The 19,831-nt window shown below is 47.6% G+C and overlaps 1 protein-coding gene across 2 annotated transcripts in view; it reads left to right on the top strand.

Annotated features, from left to right (window-relative positions):
- TAF6 (TATA-box binding protein associated factor 6) overlaps positions 1-18,038 on the top strand; it is a 102,471-nt gene extending 84,433 nt beyond the window's left edge. Inside the window, exons 13-15 of one of the 2 annotated variants that reach the window (XM_078671638.1) lie at positions 11,140-11,313; positions 11,951-12,154; positions 17,166-18,038. In XM_078671638.1, the coding sequence (XP_078527764.1) occupies positions 11,140-11,313; positions 11,951-12,154; positions 17,166-17,537 (750 nt within the window). In that variant the 3' untranslated portion in view covers positions 17,538-18,038. The remainder of the gene's footprint in view (positions 1-11,139; positions 11,314-11,950; positions 12,155-17,165) is intronic. The other variant, XM_078671639.1, reaches the window with a different exon arrangement.
- Positions 18,039-19,831: the final 1,793 nt, after the last annotated feature.

Here is a 19,831-nt window from a genome sequence, read left to right as displayed (position 1 = left end):
CAAGGAAGGATTAACTCCCCTGATTAGACAAGAAGGGATTTAGTTTCTGACAACCATAGAACATGACAACTTTGCTCTCCCCTAATCAAGAGTCAATCTCGAGAGTCGTGTGAGCACAAGGCAATTATTTTACTCAGTCAGTACGTGCATTCTTAGTCTCATCAGAATGTAGAGAAAAGGAAGAGACGGGCGTGTTCAATAAAAGATGTTATTTATTGATCAGTCTCTTTTCTCGTACAAGAGAAATGGATCGATATTATTGCAATACTTATAGTTAAGTAAAGTGCATACATTAAAAGCAATAGTATAAAATAATACTGTAAAAACATTGATATGGTTTCTGAGCCATATGATGTTTAAAATGATTAAAATATATTTACATACACATATATATATTTGACTAAACGTACTCAACTGGTGTTTCTAAATACGCCTACCCCGTGTACCTGACCTAAGTCTAATGCGTGGGCGGGAATAGAAAGTTACAGTTTAAGTTAAGTTTGTTTTTGCCAAGTGAATAACTAAAGAATTCTCTAGGAGGGGTTATTCAGTTCTGTACCTGGAATTTAGGATGAATGAGGAATGGTATCTCTTTCTCTGCTCTCGATATTCCAGGCTGCCTGCGAGGGCTGCCCAGAAGCGCCGGTGCTGGGTCTCTCGGCTTGAGATAGCAGCGCGTCTCTCAGCGCGTCAGGAAGGCGGGGCTGCTGCCTGCGGGGTCTGCTTCTGCTCTCGGCTTCGGCAAGTATGGCTGCTCCGTCTTGTCACCACGCGTGTGTTTGCATAGGGCAAGGTCGGCAATATTTATACCTTAAAGGTGCCGAGATTGACGTAAGGATGGACATAGGTACGTCAATAAAGATGTCATACGACTTGCTCGTTAGCACATTCTTTTGCAAAAGTTCTCTGTGAAATCAAAACAATGGCCGCACGGATTTTCCAGGTTGTCATAGGTTTGATTTGTTATGAGAACGTCGTATGCCTTATCAGGGGCTGGAGGAATGTCGCTTGTCTAATTAGATCTCAAGCGTTATGACCTAATCAGATAACACGTTCCTGTGCCGTAGTGTGACTGCGTCAGATAACGGTATCTGCATCATGGGGGATTTCTTGCCTCATGGGCTGACTGTTAGTTAACTAGCTAGGTAGTTTAACCAGAATAGGGTCAGGAATAGGGGGATCGATTCAGAACCTATAGAAATACACGACAAGCTGTGGTTCTTTCTAGCCCCGGCCAGTGGTGGTCCGTGTGAGTTCACAGACTCCACGGAAAGGAGACCAGGCAAGCGGAGGAGGATGACAGAAGCCGAAGACAAGAGGGTGAGAGGAAGTGATGGCGGAGGCCAAGAATAAGAAGAGCTGAGAGGAAAGAGCGCACGGATGGCTGTGGAAAGAGCTCTTGATGTATCCCTTTTTTCACCACAAATTGCCAAGCTTTTCTTTTGGGACCTGTGACTGGGTTCAAAACTGGTCTTTTCTGTTGTCGTAGATCCACTTTATGCTCACCTTATGCTCACCTTATGCTCCTGGGCATCCTCCTCTATGGGGTACACTGTATGTGCCTTGTGATCTCTCGACAGATCAAGCAGAGGCGTGCGTGGTCCTGTTGGCAGACCAGCTTCAGCATCTCCTGGTGTTTTGGGCACAAATGCTGCTCTTCAACCAACCCGAACCTTTTTATGATGTTTCTCAGCGACATGTGACCGTGTGGACTCTCTCCATAACGGTCGCTCCCTTGCGCTCTGCCTCCCAACAGACGCTTGACTCCCTGCTGCCTGATTGAACGCTCTGAAGTATACGCAGTGCCTGGTATCGTTTACACTTACTTCTTTGACTGCTGCCTGCTTGCCATGATAGAGCGCATTCAGCGCCTGGTATCGCTTGCTTGTGTAGTAATATTTAGCACATTGGCCTTGCATTGCGGGGAATTGTAAAGTGCCTGAATATTGTTTTTGGCAATTTCTGTACCTGACTCGCACTCCGGCTGTGCCCCAGTTTCGATTCTGGTACCGGGCTGCCATCTTGTTGAGTGTTTACTAGTGTGAGCCCGTGTCTCCTCCCAGCTCCCGCCTCCCAGCTGCCCCTCCCACGCTCCGCCCCCCTACACTCCACATTTATGACAGATGAATCAACGCGCAGCGTCCACGCGCTGCGGCCGCGCCGAAGGTGCGCCTAAGGTAAGCCCGTCTACGCCCATCCACGCCTGGACCGCGCCCAGCGCCAGACCCTCTGGTCCCCGCTCCTCCCACCCCTCCCGCATTACATACGACGCCTCCACCCTATTAGCACTCAACCCCGGCCGACTCCCTAACTGCGCCCAAGCAGCACCAGGACACACCCATGGACCCTTCACATGCCACCCCTGCAAATTCTCCGGTTTCATGACCTACACCAAACCCACGAACACCAAACAGAAATCCGACACCAACCACCTTAAATGCATCCTTCTCAACACCCGCTCGGTTCACAAACACGCCATCGACCTTTGGAATCTACTAGACACCTCTTCTCCGGACATCGCCTTCCTAACAGAAACCTGGATGAATGCCTCTTCTGCTCCAGACATCACCATAGCCATCCCGGACGGCTACAAGATCATCCGTAAGGACCGCAACATCCAAACAGGAGGAGGCATCGCCATCGTCTACAAGAACACCATACGCGTCTCAACTAGCTCAGAAGACCACCTCGCGATCGCCGAACACCTTCACTTCCAGATCCACACCGACCCCAAGACCACACTCGGACGCACCCTCCTCTACAGGCCACCAGGACCCCGTACAAAATTCAGCGACATCATCACTGACTTCATCACCCCACACGCCCTCCCCTCGGAAGAATACATTCTACTGGGAGACCTCAATTTTCATCTGGAAAAGAGCAACAACAGTAACACCACCACCCTTCTGGACAATCTCGCCAATCTCGGACTCAAACAACTTGTCAACATCCCCACACATTGCGCAGGACACACACTCGACCCTATCTTCACTTCCAGCAAGCACATCTCCTTCACTCACACCACTCCCCTCCACTGGACGGACCACAGTTGCGTCCACTTCACTTACAACAAGACCACGATCCACAACCACCCTCAACCAACTTTGCGGAGAAATTGGTTCAAAACCACCATCGACCAGATATCCTCATCGCTCCTTCAAAAACCACCTGCCCATTCAACGAACCCTAACCAAGCCGCTATCAACCTCACACAATGGCTAACCCAAACCGCCGACAAACTAGCACCCTTGAAAAAACATCAAATCAAGCAAGGAAGCAAGAACGGCCCCTGGTTTAAGGATGACCTCAAGAAATCCAAGAAGTTCTGTCGCTCCCTTGAAAAAACTTGGAAAAAAGACCCAAACACTATCACCCAAACCGCCTTCAAAAACGCCACCTGCAAACACCACCAACTTATCCGAACAGCCAAGAAATCAGCACTCAAAGACCGACTAGACGACAACGCTCGCAACCGCAAGGAACTTTTCAACATCATCAAAGAATTCACCAACCCCACCGCCAACTCAAACGACATCACCCCCTCTCAAGTACTCTGCGACTCCCTCGCCTCATTCTTCCATGACAATCGCCGACATTCATAACCGCTTTAACAACCAACCCGTAAACGAATCCACCCCACTCACCTCCGAACCTGCACCTCCTCAGAACAACCTTTTCGACTGGAACCCAATTACCACAGAAGACACCATTAACCTGATGAACTCCATCCACTCAGGATCCCCTACAGACCCATGCCCCCATCACATATTTAACAAAGCAAACTCCGTTATCGCACCCCATCTCCGAGACGTCATCAACTGCTCCTTCAACTCCGCCACATTCCCAGAAAGCTGGAAACACGCCGAACTCGGGGCCCTTCTGAAAAAACCTACAGCTGACCCCTCCGAACTCAAAAACTACCGCCCCATCTCTCTCCTTCCATTCCCTGCCAAGGTCATTGAGAAAGCCGTCAACAATCAACTCGCCGCCTTCCTCAAAACCAACAAATCACTCGACTCCTCACAGTCTGGCTTCCGAGCCAAACACAGCACCGAGACCGCCCTCATCACTGCTACAGACGACATCCGAACTCTACTGGACAACGGAGACACAGTCGCCCTCATCCTCCTCGACCTCTCTGCAGCCTTCGACACAGTCTGCCATAGCACCCTGATACAACGCCTCAAACATCGGAATTCAAGGAAAAGCATTAAACTGGATCATCTCGTTCCTCACTGGAAGAACTCAGAGTCCGCCTCCCCCCTTACAAGTCAGAGGCCTCCGAAGTCATCTGCGGCGTCCCACAAGGATCATCACTCAGCCCCACCCTCTTCAACGTCTACATGAGCCCCCTCGCATCCATCGCACGGAAACACAACCTCAACATCATCTCCTACGCTGATGACACTCAGCTGATCCTCTCACTCACCAAAGACCCAATCACCGCCAAAACCAACCTACATGAAGGGATGAAAGAAGTAGCCGAGTGGATGAAGCACAGCCGTCTGAAACTGAACTCTGATAAAACGGAAGTCCTCATCTTAGGTGCATCCCCTTCCGCCTGGGAAGACTCTTGGTGGCCAACGGCCCTAGGAACAGCCCCCATACCGACGGACCACGCACGGAACCTGGGCATCATCCTGGACTCCTCACTCTCGATGACCAGACAAGTCAACGCCGTTTCATCATCATGTTTCAACATCCTACGCATGCTCAAAAAAACATTTCGCTGGATCCCCACTGAAACAAGAAAAACGGTCACCCACGCACTGATTACTAGCCGTCTGGACTACGGAAACACCCTTTACGCCGGTACCACCGCAAAACTGCAGAAAAAACTCCAACGCATCCAAAATGCTTCAGCCAGACTCATACTAGACATCCCTCGCAAAGACCACATCTCCGGTCACCTGAAAGACCTGCACTGGCTCCCCGTCAACAAAAGGATAACGTTCCGTCTCCTCACCCACGCACACAAAGCCCTCTACGAACTCGGACCGGATTGTCTCAACACGCGCCTTTCCTTCTACACCCCCACCCGCCAGCTGCATTCGTCAAACCAAGCCCTCGCCACCGTCCCGCGCATCCACAAAGCCACCATGGGGGGAAGATCCTTCTCCTACTTAGCGGCCAAAACCTGGAATTCCCTCCCCACCCACCTCCGCCTCACTCAAAACCACCTAGCCTTCAGAAAACAGCTTAAAACCTGGATATTCGATAAGTAATCCTCCCTCCCCCCCCCCCCCCCCCCTTTCTCAAGCCCCTTGAGACCCTCTGGGTATGTAGTGCTCTATATAAATTCTGACTTGACTTGACTTGACATGTAGGGTGCAGGTTGATTCCTCGTGATGCTGTCCGGCACGAGAGGGCAGGAGTGGTCCTGAGCACCCCGAGAGGGCAGGAGTGGTCCTGAGCACCGAGTGATGCAAGAGCGGCAGACGTTGTCTCACTGTCACTAATACATCGGCTGTTCTGACGGTTCGTGGAGCCCTTGTGGAGGGCGCAATGAAGCTGAAACAAGAGGTTGTTGTGCAGTCTCGTGGTTAGTGTGAGAAGTTGGCCTGATATGGGATGTCCACTATTCTAGTGGGCACCCTGTATCAGTCCAAACAACCCTTCTGGTGATTGTTGTAAAGTCAACCTTATAGACCAACTATCCTAGTGGTAGCATGGACAAAGCAGTCTTAGGCTGAACTCAAGAGGGCATGTAAAGCCAGCTGTTTTACCATATGTAACCCCTTTAATACCAAGTGAAAGGACACCACACAGTTATATATAAAAATATATATGTATTTATTACTAACACAATCCTCTGAACTCTTTATGAGGTCAGAGGCATAAGCACATAACGGGATACTCAATTATCATACAATAAGTTGCACAAAATACAGTAGAGCCCTAGGGGCACGTAAAACCATATACTAAAATAGTGGTATAAGGACCACGTCACGAACAAAGGAAAGGCCTAGGGAATCGCTGGGGCTACGCTGTACTACCAAGAGTTAGGAAGCAGGAGACCCACGGGAGGCGTGTGCAGTGTCTTAACACACACACGCGAGTTACCATAGAGTTAGAATGGGAACGAAAGAATTGGAAACTAGTTCTTTTAGGACACTTCTGGATGGACTAGGAGAAAGCTACTTGAAACTTAGACACTAGGATAGTCAATACCCACTGGAGTACCGAGATACTTGCGTTACCTCACCCACAGGAAGCGGGTGCATAGGTGTCAGTGTGTCTGGTTTCGTCGCTGAATCCTATGGAGCCGTAAAGAAAGATGCTGCAGGCGACCAGAAGAGAAGTGTCTGGGTGGATCCAAGGGCGGATCGAGGATGAAGAGTACCTGAAAGCAGAGGGGACAGTCTGGGTCACTAGCCAGTGACCAGAATGGAACCAGGCGATGTCGCGAAGAAATCAGGTGATGTCGTGAAGCTTGACTCTGCAGCCACGTGGACCAGGAGGCGTCGACTATGACAAGGAGCTGGATACTGACTGTCCCACGAAGGATCTCGCTGTTGGCGGCGCCGGCTTCCGGATTGGAGTCAACCGGCCTTGGCAAATGCAACCCACACAGGAATCGAATATTCGCTTCAGGATAGACCAGCAAGGTCTATGGGGCCTCTCCTTTGCAGAGAAGCAAGGGCCCACCTGGAGCAACCAGGCAGGCGGTGTAGATTCAAAGGTTCGTCGTCCCAGAGGCCACTAGCCAACGGGCAAATAACCGGACAGACGCGTCGAGAAGAAAAATGCAGAAGGTCCCCACGCAGAACTCTTGGAGGGCTGATCTTCGGTGCAATTGATGCTCGGGGATGGAGCTTCTAAATCCCCAATGCACAACTTCGAGGGTGTCTCAGAAGCTGCACAAGTAGCAAGAAGCAGGCTTTTTAAGATGGCCGGTCCCACGTATCTCGTCGCCTCCACGGGTCTCAGCTTTGCACGGACTGTGGATCGGAGTCAGAGTAGTCTGGAAGTCTGGCTCTTGTCGGACTCTGTGCTCGGGCTCCGGCGGGAGCGTCGACAAAGTAAACCGCAGATTGCTGGATGGTGCCTGTAGGTACAGGGTGGTCACTCCTTGACCACAAGGGAGATTCTTCAGTCTTCTATTTTCAAGTAGAACGTCGAAGGTCCAGAGTTTCGTTTCAAGTTTCAGTTCAGGATAAATCTAAAGTCTCTTGACTCGGCTCCTACCTGTATACTAATCTGAGGGGCTGGATTACCTGCTAGGTCCCTCCTATGGGTGGGACCAGGGAAGGGGGTGGTTATACCCCTTTCCCTTTGTCCAGTTTTGCGCCAGAGCTGGGGCTGGAGTGCCCCAGCACCGGTTTGAACCTGTTTATGCATGGGACACCTTGTGTGCCCCAGGCAGTGTCTCATTTCATTCAGCCCTTTCTGCCCCAATACACTATGGCCTGTCTGGTGTGGTGCTAGCACCTCCCAAGACAGGAAACCTATTGTCCAAGCCTCCCTCGCTGGAAGGACTCCCAGCAGCAGGAGGTCAGACTTGTGTCTGTGGCAGCAGCATCCATTTTGTGATGCTGAGGCTCTGGTTAACTTTAACCGGGATTAGTAGGAACAACATGTCTTCTCCCTCTAGAAGGGTGGAATGCTACCCCGATCGCCAGAACTGGCGAGGAGGTAGTATTCCAAAGCGTATGACACCTTACACGACATGTTTTGATAAAGCCAAACCAAAGTTGGCATTCAACCGCGAGGATTATAATGCATTTAAGAGTATATGGTATGTCTACATCATAGAACAGCTATGAGGACATGGTTCCGAAAGCTGCAGAAAGGCTCAGCTCCTGCTAGAGCCTCATCTCACATAAAACTAAGCACTCTGCCTTCAGGATTGTTAAGGCCTGCCATAGGAGTGACTTATAGGTATATATGTGTCTATATATAATGGTAGGTATAGGAATACTATACCTAAGCAAGGGGTGATTACACGACCTTGCCCCAGCTGATTGATCAGCCAGTTGTCAGTTTGGATGACCAGCCAGGGGTGGCAAAGATATGCTGCAGCCCCTGGTAGGCCATGGGTGCACCTATGCCCTGGGTACCTATGGTACACTATACAGGGGCTCATAAGGTGACCCAACATCCAATTAGGTATGTACCTAAAGTACATGGAGTCCATTTTACAGTGAGAGCAGATAGCCTGGGGCCCTGATTAGCAGGATCCCAGGCCAACTAAGTCGAAAACCAGCTAAACACAAAGCAAAAAATCTGGGGTAACCCTAGTCTGGTATCCACCTTCCTACAGTTAAAACATAAAACGCCATGATAGACTACTTCTCTAGGGACAGCCCATTGTGCGGTGTTAATGGCTCCCCACAGTTTCTTCCAGCTTCCATGTGCGTGTCTGATTACACACACTAAGAAGGCAGGCACCAGTGCTGAAAAAAACACATAGAAAAGAACCCACAGCCAGCATGGGCTGGAGCACGCCTAGTGCAAAAGAAATACTGAGTGGGAAGGAGTGTTTTTAATGCGGGGGTGGGGGTGGGGGGGAGCTTGAAAGTGCATCCTGCAGTGACGCGCAAAACAAAAGTCTGAAAGAAAAACCGAGTCAGGGGGAGTGGGCTCTTAATGCAAAGCTGGAGGGGGGAAGAAAAAGGTCTTGAAGGAGCACACCACGACGTGCAAGTCAAACAAAACAGAGAGTTCTTTCAGCCCGGCGTCGGGGTGGAGAAAACAAGCAAACAATTAACAGCGCGGCGCTCGTGACTAGCGCCGTGCTGAATATGTATGAAAGTAAGCATGTAAAATAAAGTTGCCCTCAAACTCACATAATAAAGGAAAAGCGGACGAAAACAGTCGTTAGACGCTGCTGCTTCCGGACTAAACGGTAGTCCGTATCGAACCAACAGCCAGTAAAAAGCTAGCGAACAGGAACTCTGCCAACATTAAACAAATGGCAAGTGACAGGAGAAATTACCCGGCAATAGGTGGAGTTTCACCTCACATACACGTGATGTCTCGGAGAGACAGCGCATGTGCTGCCTAGGCGAGACCTAAAGTAGCTCCCTATACGTGAGCGATGGAAGGATACGAGTCAGGCAATCAAAAGGAACGTAGAGATGGCTCCAGGTGAGGGACAAACACAACAAGCAGAAGGCATGCCATCGAATAAGAGTCAATCAAATGAGTGACAATAAAGCCAATCAGTGATAAGCACTGGGTAGGCTGTAAGCCCACTGAAAGCTTGCAATAGGTGTTTTGCAACCAGACAGCACTGTCTGTGTGTACAGTTTGGTAGGCTTGACCTAAAAAGGAGAGATGGCTGGATTAAATTAATCTCAGCCACTCCTATTTACTAGGCCACATTTCAATTTCTCTTGAATGGGGAGCAAGTTTAATTTGTTCAGGTTCCTTTGAGATGTGCTTTAGTATGTAGCTTACAAAAGAAGACTGAGAAAGTAACCTTTAATAACAGATCTTCCTAATTTTTAACTCCTTCAAGGATTTTATTATCTTTTATGAAACTTCGAATCTACATTGGGTCCAGATGTCTATTTTAAACAGTCTCTATGTCCAGAAAAAGATTAGCAGCAGATTTGTAACATTTCTTAGTAAGCAATGCAAACTGTCAAAGTTAGGTATGATGCAATATTGCTTTTCCAGTGTCACCGTATTGAAATAACCCACCATTATGTACTTAACGTGCATTTGTAAAGCGCACTCTCAGCCTTGGATCTCTTGGTGCTGAAATAGCAGATGTTAATTGTTACCCTACTTAATGGTACTCATTTTATCGACCTTGGAGTGGTGAAAGGCTGGGATGACCTGCCATCTCCTTGGTGTTTCTTCTTCTCCCCCCCCCATCCTGCCTTTTACCATGACTTTAGCAAATTTAACGTCAGGATACCAGTCTGGTGACAGTGCGCTCTATAAATACTGCATACAAATACAGCATTCAAACCTGTGATCATGAGGTCAGATACAGATTCCTGGAGTGATGCATCAGTCCACTGAGCCACTACAATTACCTTTGGTTCGATGTGGGGAGCTGGTCAAGAGCCTGAAGTGCTGTGACTGGATTCCCCGCTGACTACACCTCACAGTTTAGGGTGAGTTGAGTTGGTGAGTAACCAGAACTCACTTTGATAAAGTGCCAGAACCCCTCTCCACAGCCCCTTAGGATGCTTATCTTAGGAGATGTGTACTATGATTATAAATAGGGTTTTTACTCATTAATACACTTTTCTATCAAGTGTTTAGTCATTCAAACTCAAGCGTGGCAATCTGGAGTACTTGGGAAGCCTCGACAACTGATGAAAGTCCTAAGAGGTTTAAACAGGAAAACTTTACTGACACATTTGTTTTTTAGGGGTTTACTAGCATTTTTATTTTGTACTGGTGGTTTCAAGATGCTGGCAATGGAATGAATGTGACCAAGGCAGTGTGACTCGACTGCACCACTGAAGGTGCTTCTTGAGTTTGGCTTGTAAACCACTTTGGACAATAAAGGAGTTTGTGAATTGGAGAAGACCATACTGCAGCTGGAAAACTGCATTCCAGCAGTTCTCTGGCATTTTGTATTTGATTCCCTGAGAGAAAGGCGAAGGTGAGGAAGTTTCAAAATGACCCTCCTCCAGAAGAAACGGATCCCTGGTTGCTGCCTCAGCAGTTTATAACCTATTGACTTTAATGTTAGGTTTGTTTGTTAGATCTTGGCTGTGCCCATTTCATCAAATGCTAACCATCTGTATAGTGTTCTTCTGCACAAATGTACATGGTGGGTACTTTATTGCTCTCGTAGGCTTCCTCCCTCTTCCTTTACAAGCCCTTTTCTGATCTATCTTCTTACATTGAAGTCTAGGTTAATAAAGGTGAAATTGGGGAACAATTCTTTTTATTTTTTTCTCCAAAGGCTGCCCCAAACCCCCTGTTTAGAAGGCCCCTCACTTACTCATTCACTTACACTACTTCTCCCTCATGACCCATGTTTTTTACATCTTGTTACATTAATTATTCTTTATTCCTCCTTTAAATTCTCGCATTGCCCTCTTGCACATTTACATCCTTTCTGTTAATCCCCTCTGTTTTTCCTCTGTTTCCTTTTCTCATCCCGACTGCCAGCTTCTCATTCTAGGGTTTTGGCTCTGAAATAACCGCTCTTTCTCCCCTCCACCCCAGAAGCACTGCGCTCCGGTACTGGCTAAGATCAGATCCCCACCAGACAACCAAGACCAGTACAAGGCCGATTACGGCTACCTGGGTCCGCTTCTTTGCACTCACGTGGTGAAGGCACGGGCGCAGGCGGCGATGCAAGCACAGCAGGTGAATCGGACAACTCTCACCATCACCCAGGTATGTGCAGCACCCATTAAAGAGTTCTAAATGAAACATGCATAGTCTCTGAAATTATTAACATAATTTAGAGGAAATTCTTGTTAGCCATGTTTTATAAAGCTTAGACTTTGCACCGATGAGCGTCAGGGTACTGCAGAATAAGTATCGTGTTACAAAGGTGAAAGCACTAAGTAATAGGATTTTAATCTGTGACAGTCTAAAATGAAATTATTTAGAGGCTGTACCTTGATGTATTGCAGAATCCCATTGGATGCGAAATAACCATGATAGTGCAGATAAATGTTCAGCATACTCAAAACATATCGTGGCCATTTCTTCAGTATCCTGTTTCTGCTTCTGGTTTGAGGTGACACATTTGGTAACTTGGATGTTTGCACATCTGTGAGCAGTCTGTTTGTGCAAGAGTGAAGGCAGTTGCAGGGGGGAGGGCCATGAACTTGCGTTGACATGCAGGAACAGCAGCAGGTATTGGCGCCATGTTTATGTGACACGGGTAGCCTGCTGGGAGCAGCAGAGAGCGGGATTATTTCAGAGAATTGTATTTAATATCCTTTTGGGTTGGTGTCAACCAGGACCACTCTAGGCTGATTACTGCAGCAGCCATTAATAGCTTTGTTTCCTCTTTTATTCACAGCCCAGACAGACTCTGACGCTGGCGCAGGGTACACAGTCCCAGAACCCATCACGGACGCCAAGCATCATCAAGGTGCCAAGCTCCATCAACCCTATTGTGCAGACGTTGGTGTCTGCACGACCCTCCACTCCAACGCAGCCTTCACCACCACCAACTAAATTCATTGTGATGTCTTCTACCTCGGGCAGCAGCAACACACAGCAGGTAAAAAGCTTTTACCTAGGCAAAAGAACACCATAATACGCATTTTACTGCTTTATATCTGTAAGTACTGTAACAAGCTACATCCCCATTAAAGGAAGTATCTAATAAAGACTTCTAGCTGCAGATTCCTTACCTTCAAATTCTCCCTAGGCGTCAGGCTGGATCCAAATATTTTCCGGGAGCAGTACCCCGGCTCACCGGTAGGTGGAGTCATTCAGCTGTTCGTGGCATGCCAGAAGAGATGTTTGCAGTGCCTATATAGGCGCCACCCAAGCGCGCTGATGTCAATTCTTTTCTTTCGTGCCAGTTAGAGTAGATTGAGAAGGAGCCCCTTAGTCACTTTTTGACTAAGAGCCTCTTAGTCACTTTTTGACTAACTTTTTTTTCTGCATTTTTAGTCTACGTGTTTTTGAGGTTTTATCTCCTGGTGTGACAGGTATGTCTTCGAAGAAGGCTGGCTTTAACCCCTTGGTAGCGTGTCACCGACGGATGTCTGTGACGGACCCGCACCTTGTTTACCTTTGGTGCTTAAGGGCGACCATGACCCAAAGGCCTGCCCCATTGCCTCGCCATGCACCCAAATGCCTTAAGGGCCCTCAAGCTTTTGGTGGTTCGACATGCTCTGCCGCAACTATCCAGGAGTCGTAACTGAGTCCTAGATCTTTGTTACAATCCAAGTTGTCGGCCCATTATGGTAAAAATCTTTATCCGACTTCACCTCCTCAGTTGGCTGACGAGACAGATCTGGATCGGCACTGGTCGTGCCATCTTTTGCAAAAGCAAATGATAGACTGAATGCTGAATAAATCAAACATTCACCCTCATTCACAGATCTGGCTTTAATACATTGTATTTTTGCTCACCACACCACCGCAGTTTGGACCCCGCCATATGCATATCAGTCTTGACCCTGCTCCCCATTGGAATAGTCCATCCCGAACTGCCAAGCCAGATCCTCTCTGGACCTGAAACCAGCATCCTGAAACAGTTTTCAGGGTATCACCCCTCATCAGCCAGGCTAACTTGAATCTAGTGGCACAGTGAGCAAGGGACCCACGTCTGGGGCATACCCTCCCCACTTAGGGCAACAAAAGCAAAAAGAACAAATCGTGGGCGAAATGCTGAACAAATCGAACATTCTCCCCCTGTTACAGATCTGGTTTTAATCCATAGTTTTTTTGCACACCATGCCACTCCAGACCTTCCCTGGCCCAGATCCCAAGGCTGAAGCTGTTAGTGCCCACCTTCCCTTTCCTATCCCCGACTCGGTACGAAGCCGTAGGAGCTTCTCCCAGCACAGACTCCGGCACCAACTGAGCTCTATTCTTATGGGCTTAGACTCTGAAGGAATGGGAGGGGTCGCTGGACCCTCAAGAATACCAACATTATGATGCCAACATGGACTGTTGTGAGGACCTGAATGAGGCCAATGTACTGGGCACTTCCCCAGATACTGGCTTGCTTTCTCCCACTACCATGGCTACGAGGGAGGGAGCGTCCTTTCTTATGGTGGTGCGGAGGCAGCTGTGGTTCTTGACCGTCAGTTGCCCTCGGTGGCAGTCAAGACTGACCTCTTGACAGGTGCTACAACTGGGAGTACCCCCCTCGGAAATGCTACTTCCGTTCAGCAAGGCCCTCGCACGTCCTGCTTGGGCTCCTGTAAATAGAACGATTGCCGCCGCCTCCACACACCTGTGGACCCAAACTTGCTCATGCAACACCCTACCCCAGAGAGCTTGGTGGTCCAAGCCTCTACGTCCCATGTAAATCTGGTGCATTCCTTACCGCACACTAGAATGGGGAATCTAAGAGGCTGGACACTTTAGGGAAGAACGTTTTCTCTTCCGACAACCTGGCACTGGTATGTGAACACCACTTGTCTTTTGAGACACTATTCCCACGTTCTGTGGGATACGGTGGTGCAGGTGCTGCCATCCGTCCCAGAGGATGACCGGGCCATACTTTCCTAGGTTTTGGCCAATGGGAGAGATGCCATGAAGTTAACAATACAATGTCAACTGGGCACCACCGACTCACTAGGCAGCACAGTTTTGTCAACTGTGGCCTTCTGGTGCCGCGCCTGGTTGAGAACATTTGGCTTTTCTGGGGATGGCCAATCATCTCTCATGGACATGCCTTTTGATGGCTCCTGTGTCTGATAAAAAAGCAGATTTGTCGCCGGAGCCCTTTAAGGATAGTAGGGCTACGGCCAGGTCCTTGGGCCTCTCCATGGCCACCTGTGAACCATAATCCACTTTTTGCAGCTACGGAAGGAACTTCCAACCTACCTACCCTCCCAGCTACTGCGCTGCGCATGCTCCCCAGCCTCTGTGTGCCCAAGGGCGTGGTACCCACATACCCAGTTGGTCAGGCTGGTCCACTACCCACTCCCTCTCTCCTCCCGCCATCATGGGCACCCAGTTGCCGGCAGGATTCACCTTTACCTGCCCCGCTGGCGGTCCATAAAATTGGACAGGTGGGTTTTGCAGATACTCCCTTCCCTTTGTGACTAAACCCTACCCTGTCCCACCCCACCACCATCTTACGACCGGCTGACGGAGCATCACCTGTCTCTTGGCTGCCAGGAAGTCACAGCTCTCTTGACTAAGGGAGCCATAAAGGGTGCCAGGGTGCCAGAAGTAGGGTGCTGTTGCTATTTACACTGCTTCTTGAAGCCGAAAAAAGGATAGAGGTTTTGGTTCTATTCCTAAACCCACTCAATTTCATCCTCAAGAAGAAGTTCAGGATGCTCACACTGGCTCCGGTCATGTGTGCCCTGGACCCAGGAGACTGGATAATAGCATTTGGACTTGCAGGAAACCTACTTCTACATTCCAGTGAGTCACAGCCGTTGCATGCGGTTCATGGCTGACTACGAGCGCTTTCAGTTAACCTTGATTCCGTTTGACCGTACCAGTGCCCCTCGGATGTTCACAAAGGTGATGGCAGTCGTTGCAGTACATCTGCCGAGGGGTGCCAGTCTTCCCCCTATCTTGAAGACTGACTGTCGCCAGAGTTCACTATCATCTGCCCAGTCAGTCAGCTTCAGGCCTTGTTGTCAAAGCCACACTACGTCACCATCTCTCATGACTAACTGGTGCTTCGCAGAAGAGCCTCCTTTTTGTCCTAAAGTGATCATTCCATTTCATGTAGGCCAATCCACTATCCTGCCTACTTTTTGTGCTCCTCTACATCGCCTAGACCCATAAGGAGCGTTGTTGTTCTACTTTGACCACACAGGAGAGTTCTTGGTGGACAACCAACTCTTCGAGGGATATGTTGTGGCGAAGAGAGGATGAGGCATGCAAAAGCCGACCATCTCCAGATGGATTTTGCTCTGCATTAAGTTCTGCTACGCATTGGCCAAAAAGCGACCCACTGAGGGTTTGCATGCTCATTCCACCAGGGCCAAAACTATGACCGCTGCATTAACACGTCCAGTTCCGACCCTGGGTATCTGCTAGGCAGCAACGTGCATCTCTGCGCAGTGCACACATTCAGAAAGCACTACTGCCTGGAGAATCAGATATGTTGAGATGGGCACTTGGCCCGTTGGGGCCTGCAGTACTTCCTTGTGTGAAATTGGTTCGCAGACCCACCTACGGGATGGTATTGCTTGGCCATCTATTCTAAGGTAAGGAATCTGTGGCTAGAAGTCTATCAGATGAACAATTTACCTAACCTTCGGTAACGCCTTATGTGGTAGAGACTATCTAGAAGCACCCATCCTCCCCGCTATGCGAACGGATTTACAGGGACATGGCTGTTCATCTTTCAGGGTGCTGGTTATCCACACCAGTGGTTAGTATTCTTTGTGGCACCGCGCTTCTGGTGTGGAAAGTCTCAAAAAGAAACTGACGTTAGAGCACCTGGGTTGTGCCTATACAGGCACTGCAGTTGTACAGCTCGCAAAAAAATCCTGGGGATAATTCGAACTAAGGAATCTGCAGCTTGATATAGTCTCTGCCAGATAAGTTGCTAAGAAGGTAGGTAAGATGTTCTTTTGAGCAGATGATGATTTTTAAAACTGGGAAACCGTTTTTACAAATCCAAACTTGCATAATAAGGGGAGTGCCATGGGCCCTCTTAAAATGTGCATTTTTGGACATAAGGGTGGTTTTGGGACTCTGCTTCATATGTGTCCCAGTCTTTGTTTGATGATCAATTGGTTTCATCAGCACTCCAGTCATTAGTGCATAGCCCCAAAATATTTGATTTGCCCAAGACGGAAGGCAACATTTTGGAGTACACATTTTGGCAATGGGAGCTATGGTGCAGTAGCCTGACAAGGATCGGAACTTCTACCCTTCAAGTTGCACCCACATTTCTGCAGAAGGTGCATTAACAAAGAAAGCAATCCTACTGGAATTAAAGTCTCTGACCTGCATGTTTCAGGGAAATCACGGTAGCACTAATTTTTGGTTTGAACAAACATATGATGTACTTGTTCACTTGTGAAGTACACGTTAAATACAGTAGTGGTGGCTCTGCGGGTGCATATTACGCTGTAAGAGTCTCACTGCAGTGCTTATTGGAAATCACAGAAGCATGCCCTCCTCCACACCCTTCCCCACAACACCCGATTGAATTCCACAGAAACACCATGGTGACTGGAGTGTTTAAACTGCTATACTCTTTGTTGCACTTCTTACTTCTTCTGATGTGCTTACTCTTTGTGTAAACCATATCATTTTCTTATTCTTTAACAAGGGATCTTTATCAATCTTCATAAACTCTGAATAGTCCTGCCCACTGGCTAAATTATCACGTTTTATCAATTTAATAAAGATACCTTACTGGGGAACTGATGTTACAGTTAAGTAACTCATTCTTCCTCTTGTCTTCAGATCTTGAGCTCAGATTTCAAGAGAACACAAACCAAAATGCATAATTTATTGTGTTGTGGGCAGCACTTCGAATATCTCAAGAAGTGGTTTTAATGCGGTTAACTACCTTCATTTGCATTTTCTTTAGCAATGCTTGACTGAACTGTGTTTTGTTTCTGTTGTAGGTGATCACCTTCAGCACCACAGCTTCCGGCACCTCCACCTCCCCGGTCACGACTACTGTCCCCAGCATCCAGCCCATTGTCAAGCTAGTGTCTACGTCACAGACCACGCCCAGCAGCACGTCGACTGGCAACGTCCAAAAGTACATTGTGGTGTCCTTGCCAACAGCGGCCGATGGCAAGACTCCGCAGCCCCAAGGCGTCTTGCAACAGCCATCTCCCACAGCCAGCGCCAGCTTAGCCCTTGCAGGAATCCCTGCGCTCACAGCCGTGAAACAGGAACGGAGTGAAAGTCCACCAGCAGCTGCCTACCTCACCGGAGCCAGTGCGGCCTTCGGGAAGACTAATGGGTCAGATCCTTCACAGCCGTCCTAGCAGCACTGACTCGTATGTGTGCTCTTCTGAAGGACACTGTGCACTGCTAGCTTCTGAGTACCCTTTTGAGGCATGGCGAAAGAATACACAAGAGAAGCGAATCCTGCACCATGCAGCAAAGTCTTGACTTTGGAGATGCAGGCAGCTGTTCCCAGGTGTGACTCCACATCCACTGGTGTGGGTGCGCCCGTCTTGTACTATGGACGCATTGAAATGCACAGTTTGGACTGAGGCCTCTTTGAGCCTGAGAATTTCCTAGTGGCCTAAGTGAAAGGCTACATGGGTTGAGATGGTGCCCTGGACATCACATTTAACTCCTGGCTGGAAATGACTATCCTTGTAGACCAACCCTCACATTGTAGAGTATGGGTTACAAGAAGGTGCTGAGACCAGTTCAACTCAGCGTGGAGCCTTATTGCAGACTCCTAATCTGCCTCAGTCTTTTAAATATTGTGAAGCACTGTAAGCTTTTTTTTTTTTTTATTAAAAATGTAAATGCTTGCTGCACTGCCTACCTCTGTTGTAGGCCAGATATCTGGGTGTGGGGGAGTAATGCACAAAATCAATATAGAGCACAGGACAACCCTTTTTTGAGAAACCGTTTGTAACTGGACAAGTTGTACTTCTAGGTATAGACTGAGGAGAAACTCCTAAGACCTGCTGCTTCAAAGACCTTCCAGCTGTTCATTTCAGGTTTAGTACTTGTAAACAACAAGGGTTCCCTGTTAGAACAAATGACAATCAACCCCTAGGTCAGGGAATAAATCTGTGGAACAAACTACCTAGGCAGTAATTCTACAATATAAAACAATATTGAAAGGACCAGCACTGAAGAAGAACAGTTTCTAAGTAGTTACAAAGTTTATTACAATCACATAAAAAAATACATGTATCATTCATCAATAGCTAAAAATATACCTTCCGTAGAAAGTACACATACATCAATTATATCATAAAAATTCGTGGACATAAAGGAATAAGTTGTGTGATTGTAATAAACTTTGTAACTACTTAGAAACTGTTCTTCTTCAGTGCTGGTCCTTTCAATATTGTTTTATATTTTAGAATTACTGCCTAGGTAGTTTGTTCCACACATTTCAGGTTTAGAACAGTTGAAATGTGATAGTAATTAGCAGTAATGCCAAAAAGCTCTATTAAAGTGGGTTTATAGCTTGGTTAATCAGACATATTTCTGCAAGGGTTTTTATAATGCATGATTGTTTTAGAAGGCAGTAAAATCCTCCTTCCGTAACAACAATACATTTTTGGGGGATTTTCCCAAAAAGTTTATTACATACTTTCATCCGTTAAATAAGAAAGTTGTTAATCCAAAGTCTCAAATATCCCCTTGTAAATGCTTAGTAGTAAAAAGTAAAAAAAAAAAAAGGCAGTCCATAGCAGTTGGACTATTGTCACTGTCGTACAGGAAGGATTAAACATGTAATTAAAAACCACCAGATCAGACTGGTCTGCCATGACTAGGTGGCTCTCTTCACACCTGTAGCCAAAACACCATCAGAATGGAGAAAAGGAAGTTTTAAAAAGGGCCTGTGATGCAGTTTATACCATTCATAGAGGGCATATTATATTTTATATGTACTTTAGGGTTCTTTGGTTCAGCGTCTTTAGCCATTGGCTTTTTTGGTTCAGGAACCATCAGCAACTACCTTGAGGCATTGTCGATGACATCTTAGATCAGTTATTGGTATATTGTTATCCAACTTTCATTCTATTGGCTATTTGAGATCCAATGGACGCTGAAGAATATTTCCAAACACTATTTTCCATCTATAAAGTACACAGCCATCACACAATTCGTTATCATGCATGCATTGTATGTACAAAGCAATCCATTATTTTAGTTGTTTTGCACTGTGCAGGTATTTTTCATTGTTTTTGTCAGTTCTGGTGTGCAACTGTCAAACCCATTTGATTTGTTGCCACTAGTTTAAACCTGACACACAGTACCAGGCTTTCTCCATCTATGCATCTAATACTACTCCCTTAACCCTGCTCCAGTTTACAAAAGAGCATGAGATGTTCCTGTTTAAAGTCCACTAAGCCACAACATAGTAATAGTGCAATCGCACCGTCGTAACTCCCCTACCCTCCAGTCACTGTTACATAACATCAGTGTGGTGGTTTCTCTCACACACTTGTCAGATTAATGCAAAGTGGCAGGACTTGGAGGATAAGACAGTTTCTGGATAGTGCCAACCTGGGCTCATACTGTGTAGCAGTAGCCTCCTCCCTCTTAGCACATAGGGAAAGCAAGGGGCCCGCGCTCTTAGTAC

The sequence above is a fragment of the Lissotriton helveticus genome, chromosome 12, assembly GCF_964261635.1.
Source record: "Lissotriton helveticus chromosome 12, aLisHel1.1, whole genome shotgun sequence".
In the NCBI taxonomy this organism is placed as follows: domain Eukaryota; kingdom Metazoa; phylum Chordata; class Amphibia; order Caudata; family Salamandridae; genus Lissotriton; species Lissotriton helveticus.
The sequence above is the reverse complement of the archived record's forward strand: the minus strand, read 5'-3'. Positions and strand labels throughout refer to the sequence as shown.